This window comes from Panthera leo, chromosome D1, assembly GCF_018350215.1.
Source record: "Panthera leo isolate Ple1 chromosome D1, P.leo_Ple1_pat1.1, whole genome shotgun sequence".
NCBI lineage: Eukaryota > Metazoa > Chordata > Mammalia > Carnivora > Felidae > Panthera > Panthera leo.
This window is the reverse complement of record NC_056688.1, coordinates 106,459,746-106,469,999: the sequence shown is the minus strand read 5'-3', so window position 1 is coordinate 106,469,999 and position 10,254 is coordinate 106,459,746. Positions and strand designations below refer to the sequence as shown.

Sequence of the window (10,254 nt, the reverse complement as noted above, 5' to 3'; positions counted from 1 at the left end):
CCAGCTCAGAGCCCAACGTAGGGCTTGAACTCATGAACCTCAAGATCATGACCTAAGCTGAGATCAAGTCCTTGCACTTAACTGACTGAGCCACCCAGGCATCCCAAGTGTCTCACCTTTTTACCAGAAACAGATAATAAGAACAGCTCATTCTCACTGAGCTGCAGGGCAGTGGCTACTTTAAGATCTTTAGCTGTATTGGGGCGCCTGGGTGGCTCAGTCGGTTGAGCGTCCCGCTCGTGAGTTCGAGCCCCACGTCGGGCTCTGTGCTGACAGCTCGGAGCCTGGAGCCTGCTTCAGATTCCGTGTCCCCCTCTCTCTCCGCGCCACCCCTGCTTGTGCTCTGTCTCTCTCTTTCAAAAATGAACAAACATTTAAAAAAAAATTTTTTTAAGAAGATCTGTAGCCGTATTCACACGTTTAACCCTCCAGTAACCCAATAAGGCAAACATGACTATTATACCCATCTTGCAAACAAGAATACTGAGATAATACAGGATTTTAGCAACCTGCCCTGTCTATACGACCAGCAAATGTGAAATAAGGATTTAGATCCAAGTAAACTGACTCCAGAGTCCATGTTGTATATACTCTGTACTATGCAAATTAAAAGCAAGAAGTTGCAACCCGCTTTATTGACATTTCCAACCCATGATCCAACCCATCAGATCCCCTAGAAGCCCATCCAATCAGAACTCAGCACCGCCCTGATCCTGAATGACTCGGAAGGCAAACTGTTGGAGGAAATCGAGTGATTATCTTAGAATCGTGGCCACAAATAAAATAAGTTCATGTTCACTGAAAAAATAAAAATAAAAAACTATGGACAGAGAGAACAAGACAAAGGGAAAATTTTGAATCGGGATAAGCCAGAAGGTAAAAGCTGAAACACTAGAAGAATCGATCTACCTCATGCGTGATGTTGGTCTTCGGTCCCCCTTCTTCAAAAATAGCCTCTGACCTCTATAGTCTCTTCCAGCTTAAAAAAGCCGTGGTCCCATAAGATACGAGCTGTCCCCAGGAGACCAAAGACTGGAGTTGCCAGTTTTAGCATATAAGAAACAGGACGCCCAGGGGCACCCAGGTGGCTCAGTCGGTTAAGCATCCGACTCTTGATTTCCACTCGGGTCATGATCTCGTATGGCTCGTGAGTTCAAGCCCGGTGTAGGGCTCCGAGCTGATAATGCGGGACTTGCTTGGGATTCTCCCTCTCCTTGTCTCTCTGCCCCTCCCTGCTCGCTCTCTCTTTCTCTCTCACACACAAAATAAATAAATAAACTTTTAAAAAATTAACAAATACAGGATGCCCAGTTAAATCTGAATTTCAGATCAATGAATGACTTTTTTTTAGTATACGTATGTCCCATGTAATATTAGGGATATACTTACACTAAAATGAGATGCATGCGTTGATCTGAAACTGGGAGTCCTGTGTTTTCTCTGGCAACTCTTCCCTAAGACAGACCGCTTGGATCGTGTCCACTAAAAAGGAAAAAAGTCCCCTCAAGAGGCCACCACGCTTCCCAGAGCCCAGTCTTCTCCCTAAAAGGAAGACAGTAAGGTCCCACCTGGCCCCTGCCACCCCCCAGGTGCCTAGACAGGCCCTCCCAGCCCATCCCCTCTCACCACTCCCGCCCCGGTCCACTCTCCTGCCCTTTATACCCACTTGGAGAATTTCCACTGACATAAGGACACTCAGAGGGTTAATCCTTCTGATACCAAGTCACACGTTAACTCATTCCCTCCAGGCCAAGGATTAAATCCTGTCCATGTAGGGGTCAGGGCTTCTGCAGACCCTGAGAGCAAAGCACCCCACCCCCAAGTGAGGGGAGGCTCGAGGGAAAGGGAGGGACAGAACACAGGGAGTGAGAGAAGGAAGGAGGGGCCGCCAGCCGGGTTCCTGTCCCCCCACAGAGCCAGCTCAGATTCGGCTCTAGGAACAAGTCAGCCACAGAAGCGGCGGCAGCTTCTCTCCTCCAGCTAAGGACAGCAGGCACACAGACGCACGGACAGAGGCGCTAGGCGGAAGTCCTCAGCCCCCAGCCGTTCGGCCGGGCCTGGCCCCATGGCCTTCAACGACCTCCTGCAGCAGGTGGGGGGTGTCGGCCGCTTCCAGCAGATCCAGGTCACTCTGGTGGTCCTCCCCCTGCTCCTGATGGCCTCCCACAACACGCTGCAGAACTTCACCGCGGCCATCCCCACCCACCACTGCCGCCCGCCCGCCGAGGCCAACTTCAGCCAGGACGGGGGGCTGGAGGCCTGGCTGCCCCGGGACGGACAGGGGCAGCCCGAGTCCTGCCTCCGCTTCACCGTCCCCCGGCGGGGACCACCCTTTCCCAACAGCACAGACGCCAACAGCACGGGGGCCACGGAGCCCTGCACCAACGGCTGGATCTATGACAACAGCACCTTCCCCTCCACCATCGTGACTGAGGTGAGGAAACCCGGGACCCCCCCTGCTCTCTGTGACAACCAGACTTGCCTTCCCGACTGAGACAGACAGACAGATGCTCCCGCGCGCACGCGCGCACACACACACGCACACACACACGCACACACCTGTCTCAGATTTTCCAGAGACCAAGATGGGAAGATAAAGAAAGAGGTTCAAGATGGGGGCCTTTGTAGAAAAGGGGGATATCAGAGTCCAGGGAAGTCGCTCAGCTACCGGGACTGGGGAAGCAAACGGGGACAGGGAGTGTCAGGGAAGGGGCTGACGCAGGTCTCAGAGGGCCAGCCCAAGGGACGGGAAGGGGAGCCTTGCAGCCCAGGCTCGTCTCTGCCTGACCCTTGCCCCCTCTCCCCACAGTGGGACCTCGTGTGCTCTAACAGGGCCTTACGCCAGCTGGCCCAGTCCTTGTACATGGTAGGGGTGCTTCTTGGAGCCATGGTGTTTGGGTACCTGGCAGACAGGTCAGTCCTGGGTAGAGCCAAGGGGCCGGGCTGGGCCCCGGGCCTCGGCTGGGTTCACGGGAACCAAGTGGGAAGTCGGCCTTACCACCCAGGGGCTGGTTCGAGGACCTACGGGGCCAGCCTCGTGATACCGCACAGGTCCTCAAAAGACCAAGGCAAACGCTCCTCTCCCTACCCAGCCTGGCACCATCAATCCTCAGGACCCCTACTGCTGTTCTCCCCTCCTTCCCCCCACAGGCTGGGCCGCCGGAAGGTGCTGATCTTGAACTACCTGCAGACAGCCGTGTCAGGCACCTGTGCAGCCTTCGCTCCCAACTTCCCTGTCTACTGTGCCTTCCGGCTCCTCTCGGGCATGTCGCTGGCTAGCATCGCCCTCAACTGCATGACACTGAGTGAGGGATGCTGGGAGGGCAGGGCGGGTCCCCACCCACTCACCTCTGACCACCCAACCCAGCAGCCACTTTCCAGCTTCCTCTCCCGGCTCCCCCCACCCCAGTCCTGCCGTTCCCACTCCTGAATCCTCCCTGCCCTCTTTTGGGTGGCCAACATAACAGCCTTCCTCTCGAACTCCTGACCTCTCATTCAGACACAATCGCAAACTCCATTTTCTAGGGCCAGGAGGTTCCCATGAATGACTGAAGCAGACTGGGTACAAGAGGGATTAGGGAACGGTGAGGACTGTACCCAAAGGAGAGTCGCATCCCCATCCGGAGGGGCCAGGGCCACTCAGCTGCTCTAGCCAGAAGGTTCAGGGCTGTCAGATCTCACTCCCTCCTCTTTATTAACGCAAAAATAGCCCCATTTTTTAATGTTGGAAATTAATTCCAATATTTTGAACATAGGTCAAGCCAGCATCGTGTAGACCAAACCCATTTAATGGACTGAGCGTGGTCTGTCCATGAACCATCAATGTGCTCCCTCCGTCCGATAGGTCACTCCCTTCCCCCTGGTTCTCAGATAAGGAACCTGAGACTGGAGAGAAGGGAAAGGATTTGCCCAAGGGCATCCCTCGAGCCCAGAAAGGAATCTATGGATTGGAGGTCCTCTGGACTACAGGAATTAACCCGGGTGGGGCCAGGGCAGGACACCTAGAAAATTCAGCCCCCAAATCCAGTCTGTTTCCAAGTCATTGGCCCAGCAGCCGAATCAGGAGCCCACAAGGAACAAGGCTGGGCCTCTTCAGACCCCAGCAGAGAGGTGGTCCGACTCCCCCCTTGACCCTCCCAGATGGAGAAAAGCCGCTGTCTCCTCCGAGCTGCTCTGGCCGCTGAATCGGCCCAGGCTGGGGAAAGCCAGAGGAGAGGCTGCTGTTGAGAGAGCACTGAATGGTCAGAGACGCTCTGAAGGGAAAAGGGGCCCTCGCCACGACAGTAGGTCGGGGGGCAGCAAACCCCAGCAGCGGGGTGGAGGGAACAATTCCTAGGGATTCTAAACCCACCTCCCCATTCCTACGTCCGCCGAAAGTCCCCCACGCCCCCCATCAAGGAACCCACCCTCATTAGATGTGTCTTCCACTGAGCCTTGGGACAGATCAAAGTTTGGGTGGAGAGGGGGGTCTCTGCCTGTCCCGCCCCCGGGGGGGTCTCCATCCACCCGCAGCCCAGCCAGATGCACCACTCTGTTCTAACCCTCTTTCCAGGTTTGGAGTGGATGCCCATCCACACGCGGGCTTGTGTGGGCACCCTGATAGGCTACGTCTACAGCCTGGGCCAGTTCCTTCTGGCCGGTGTGGCTTATGCTGTGCCCCACTGGCGCCCCCTGCAGCTGCTGGTCTCCGTGCCTTTCTTCGCCTTCTTCATCTACTCCTGGTGTGTGGGGCCCCGGGTGGGCAGGGCTGCAAAGGAGCCCAGAGGGCTGCAAGGGACAAGACATCCCCCAGATCTCACACACGCTACCCCACAGAATCAGAGAAGGTCACACCTAGACCAGTGCCTCTGAGGCTGTGCAAGGAAGGACCTGCCCTGGGTATCTGGTTCTTCAGCTTCCCCCGGCTTCCCCCGGCTCTCCAGCCTGCCTGCACTGCTCTCGTTACTCGGCGCCCAAAAGCTGAGCTCCTGAGTCGGGGAATGAGTCATCACCGAGCTGGACACTGCTTTGTGGTCTTAGCGGAAGGGATCTGGCCAAACCTCTGGGTTCCCAGCCTTAAAAGAAATCCCACTGCAGGCCCCTGGGAAGCCCACCCCCTGCCCCCAGCCCAGCAGACTGGAACTGAAGCCACCTTGACCCCTATCCTCACCCCGGCTCCCAGGTTCTTCATCGAGTCTGCCCGCTGGCACTCCTCCTCTGGGAGGCTAGACCTCACCTTGAAGACCCTGCAGAGAGTGGCCTGGATCAATGGGAAGCGGGAAGAGGGGACCAAGCTAAGTATGGAGGTAAGACCCCCCCCCACAAGACCTCCTGTGACACCCTACCAGGATTCCACCCTCAAACCCTGAACTCAGGTCCCAGAGGGCTTCCCTGAGTAAGGGGTTAGGCTGGGAGGAGCTTCTGGAGGAGTCCAGGCCCTGAGCCCTGCCCATCCCGGCAGGTACTCCGGGCCAGTCTGCAGAAGGAGCTGACCATGGGCAAAGGCCAGGCATCCGCCCTGGAGTTGCTGCGCTGCCCCGCCCTTCGCCACCTCTTCCTCTGCCTCTCCATGCTGTGGTAGGCCCAGACAGACCTAGTGGCAAAGAGATAGAGAGACAGCCTGAGAGACGAAAGGCTGGCTGGGGAGAGAGAGTGGATGTAATGAGTGGAAGAAGCCAGGCAAAAGGGAGGAAAAGTCAGCACACCTGCTGTGAGGGGCGGCAAGCCTCCACCAAGGACAGTCTTAAAGAACGAGATGACCTCCAGCCTCAGTTCACCCCTGGTCCCCACACTGGCCATCCACCTCTCCGTCTTCCCCTTTTACCAACTCTGTTCCAGTATGGAAACACCTCATCAGGAGTGGTCACCCCCAGAGTCCATAGAGTTATACCACAAAGGCAAAGACCCATCTGGCTTACAAAACATTTGGAGACTTTCCTGGCCCAGCAGTGCCTGCCAGAGACACAAACGTGGGCAATAAGATGCCTAAAACTCGTCTCCAAAAGTACCACTCTGGCCAAGGCCGATACCAGCCAAAAATGTTCCTTTCCCGTTGCAACGTTCCCCATTACTCCTCCGATGTGCTACCTTCCTGATGCCGCCAACAGCAATCCCATGATAGTTAGAAGCACGCTCCACATTTCCATCGACGAATTCTCTGGTTCCAATTTGGGATTTACTCCCGGTTGCAGGTCCTATCCAATCACCCAAGCTTCATTTCGTGGGCTCTTGACTTCTTAAGAAGCACCCATCCCAGAACCATCCCAGAACCATGCACAGGTCTGAAAAGCTCTGACCTCCCCGCAACACCTTGACCCCGAAAGATACGGCTTGAAAGTCCACCTGCCCTTGGGCCAGTAGCAACAGATAAGATAAAGACTAAAACTAAGTAAATCTTACATGACGACTAAGCCAAAACCCCCTGATAACCCGGGGACTCTAGTTAGCAGAAGATTGAGAAAGCTGGGGTATTGGAGAACTACCCCCCACTTCCACGAAATACATACTAAATGTCTGATGAAATATCAGCCAAGGCAGATTCCAGCTTCTTAAGCAGGGCACCCAGTGTGGCTCGCCCCCATTTTGAATGAGCACCCCCTCTCTTATGCCTTCCTGACAAACTCCATACCCCTCCCCCCCTCCCCACTAGGTTTGCCACTAGTTTTGCCTACTATGGGCTGGTTATGGACCTGCAGGGCTTTGGGGTCAGCATCTACCTAATCCAGGTGATTTTTGGTGCTGTGGACCTGCCTGCCAAGCTTGTGGGCTTCCTTGTCATCAACTCTCTGGGCCGCCGGCCTGCCCAGATGGCCTCCCTGCTGCTGGCAGGCATCTGCATCCTGGTCAATGGGGTGATACCCCAGGGTGAGCACCCAAGAGTACCTTAGCCCTTCATCTTTAGCCCTATCCCCAGATTCTCAGCCCCTACTCCCGAGCTCCCACTGACTCCCTCCTTTCTCGCCAGATCAGTCCATGGTCCGAACCTCCCTTGCCGTTCTGGGGAAAGGCTGCCTGGCTACCTCCTTCAACTGCATCTTCCTATACACTGGGGAGCTGTACCCCACGGTGATCCGGTGAGTGGGAGGGGTCTTGGGACAAGACTTTCCCTCGCGCATAGGTCAGACCCCAGAGGACCATCCGGAATGCCATGGCCCAAGGCCCCTCACGGCACTCATCCAGGCAGGGCATGTATCAGCCACTCGGTACACGCTCCATGGCTAACGCAGGTGTCCCTGGCCACTAAGCCCTTACCCGATCCAAGGAAAAGCTCTCCAAAGGAGCAGGGCAGAGCAGACAGGCAAGAAGTCACATCTCACGGGGCAATCGAGTGAAGCTCCACCTTGATCTCCAAGGCACAAGTTAGAAGCTGCCACCAATTCTTAATTTCATCTATAAACCAAGTGGTCCATCTGAAACCAAAGACCAAACAGGAGAGTTCTTTCTTATCACAAGGGCGACATTTAATAAGGGTGGCGCTTGGTAGCCATACGGATACACATACCACTGCTTTCTGAGTGCCACAATTGGGGAGCGGGGCCGGGCATTTTTGCCTTAAGAAACAAGAAACACGTGTCTGTTTTAAGAACGGGATGCAAAATTCGCGAGAGGCCAAAGAAAGGCCAGGCTGCCCTAGGCTACTCGGAACCAGCAGGGTCATGGTCACCGTCCTGTGCCTGCATGGGACTTCAGGGGAACGAGCCACAGTAGAAAGCACTCACTATGTGCCAGGCACCGTCTTAACCTTTTTGACAAATATCAACTCATTTCGTCCGCAGAGCAAGCCTATAAGGTAGGTGCTATGGCTATTCCCATTTTATGGGCGAGAAAAGTGAGCCACAGAAAGGTTAGGTGATTTGCCCAAGGTCACACAGCTTGTAAGTGGGGAAGCTTGGATTTGAACTCAAGCACTTTGTCTCCTGAGTCAATGTTTTTAACCTCTGCTTTCATAGAGAACGTTCTGAACATAGTCTCAATGTGCAGTCTCCAGGTCCTCTCCCCTGGGGATTCTAATCCAATAGGACTGTTTGCTCCAGAGCAACTATAACTCAAAATCCAACCCCCCCCCCACCCCGCCCCAGTGATCTGAGCGCCACCGGCCTAACTGAACTGTCTGATTTGACAGCTCAGGAAACTGAGGCCCAGAGATGAAAAGGGACTCTTCCTAAGGTCACACAGCAGGTTAAGGGCCGAGGCGAAATTCATTCTCCTGATTCTTTGGCCAGAGCCTTTCCCCACCTGTTTTTGGTTTTTATGGTTGTCTGTTGTGTTTTTTTTAAATCTCCAAAACAGGGATGCCTGGCTGGCTCAGTCAGTAGGACATGCGACTCTTGATCTCGGGGTTGTGAGTTCAGGCCCCACGTGGGGCTCCAATAAAGAAATAAATAAAATTATTAATAAAGAAATAATTATTTTTTAAAAAGATCTCCAAAACAAACGGCAAATTGGCTTGTCAATCAAATGGGGGAAGAGACGAGGGACCAGGAGGCCTCAGCCTGAGCTGCCCTGACCCCCGCACCTCAGCATTCGTGCCAGAACAGTGACTGACACCACCCCACCTTGGGCCCCACAGGCAGACAGGCTTGGGAATGGGCAGCACTATGGCCCGAGTGGGCAGCATCGTGAGCCCACTGGTGGGCATGACTGCTGAAATCTACCCCTCCGTGCCTCTCTTCATCTACGGTGCGGTCCCTGTGGCTGCCAGTGCTGTCACTGCCCTCCTGCCAGAGACCCTGGGCCAGCCACTGCCAGACACGGTGCAGGACATGGAAAGCAGGTGGGAGCAGGGACTTACCCCAGGTCACGCACCCTAGACTCCTGGGGCTTCCGGCTCCTGGAAGCAGTAGATGTTTGGGGCAGAGAGATGGTGCCGGGCACAGCTGAGTAGAGAACTCCCCGGAAGCCCCCGGCTCCTGGTCCTGGCCTGGAGGCTGCATACCCAGGACACCACTCTCCTGCCCCCCCCCCAGGAGGAGAGGAAAGCCAAGACGGCAGCAGCAAGATCAGCAGAAGCAAATGGTCCCGCTCCAGGCTTCCTCACGAGAGAATGGACTCTGAGCACTGAGAAGGGACCTCACAGAGCCTAAAAGGAAGTGAGGGTCCCACGGGTCCTGAGCCACCCACTGGAGGAGGGGAAATGGCAGCCCAAGTGTCCAGGCTGTGGTTCAGGGAAGCACCTCCCAGGGGTCTCCCTCCGTGAATAGACTCCACCAAGACCACGTCATTAAAAGGTCCGTGTGCATCTCCTTTGGTCTCTGTCGTCTCAAATGTCATAGTCACTCCACATCAGCCAGTGGCCCAAAAGTTTATACCGTCCAATCCCCCCCTCAACCTCCAGTATTTCATAAACCCTCCCCTGCCCCTACTTTCCACCCTCTTCCCTCCCTCCTTCTCTACCCTATTCAAATACTCCTATGAGTTTTTAATATCTTATGCTCCTCCCCTTCCCCCCCCTCCCAGTTTGGAAATTGACGAGGGACCGAATGGAAGCAGCCAATCAGAGGCTTTGTTTCAGGCTCCTCCCCCTCTGTGAGGGCAAATGGGAATCTCCTGCAGCAAAGAGCGAGAAAAAGGACCACAGACGCTGGCCCCTGATCCTCCAGATCCCAGCAGGGTCCAAACTCAAAACCAGCTTGTCACTTCCAGCCTTGCAGCTGGAGGTTCCGTCCACTAGCCACCCTAAGCCTTCCCACTACCCTTTGCGGATTTTCTTCGCTGTTCTGCCTCCTGCAGGCAGGAAGGGGAGACAAGGGAGGAGGGAAGGGGGAGGGTAGAACCGAGCCAGAGAGAGCCAGCACCAAGTGCCACTTTGATGCCAGGCACTGCCCTAAGCACTTTGCATATACTGACTCGTTTAATCTTCCCAGTAACTTTCTAGAGATAAGTACTATTTTTATCCCCCATTTGAGAAATGGGCACAGAGTGGTTAAGTCACTTGCCCAAATTCACACAGCTAGTAAATTGTGGAGTCAGGATTAGAACACAGACAATCCACCTCTGGAACGCATGCGCCTGACCCCCTCCACTGCCCAGGGCTATGAGGCACTGAGGCTTTGGCCTCTTGCACCCCCAAGACTTGGCTTCTTCCCCTCCCTCCTGGACTGAAAGGAGAGAGAAGGATGAGGGGGAGGAGAAAAAGAATCCTGGTCAGAACCATGCAAAAGGAGGGATGGAAGGCAGTTTAGGGGTCACAGTCAGGAAAAGAGGAGGCTATCCGATCCCCTGTGTCGGCAAGGGAGCTCATTTCAAGGAAGTCCCGGCCGTGGGAAAGACAGCCTT

At 55.0% G+C, this 10,254-nt stretch overlaps 1 protein-coding gene across 2 annotated transcripts; it reads left to right on the top strand.

Annotated features, from left to right (window-relative positions):
• Positions 1 to 2,036: 2,036 nt before the first annotated feature.
• Positions 2,037 to 9,270, top strand: LOC122200311 (solute carrier family 22 member 6). 2 transcript variants are annotated; one of them, XM_042905854.1, is made up of 10 exons: positions 2,037 to 2,434; positions 2,810 to 2,913; positions 3,151 to 3,305; positions 4,553 to 4,721; positions 5,162 to 5,285; positions 5,441 to 5,556; positions 6,629 to 6,843; positions 6,944 to 7,052; positions 8,681 to 8,752; positions 8,949 to 9,270. In XM_042905854.1, the coding sequence occupies exons 1-10, from the start codon at positions 2,066 to 2,068 to the stop codon at positions 9,031 to 9,033; spliced, it is 1,518 nt and encodes a 505-aa protein (XP_042761788.1). In that variant the 5' UTR covers positions 2,037 to 2,065; the 3' UTR covers positions 9,034 to 9,270. The 2 variants fall into 2 exon arrangements, with proteins under 2 accessions (XP_042761788.1, XP_042761787.1); XM_042905853.1 differs by having other exon boundaries at positions 8,549 to 8,752.
• The last annotated feature ends 984 nt before the right edge of the window (positions 9,271 to 10,254 follow it).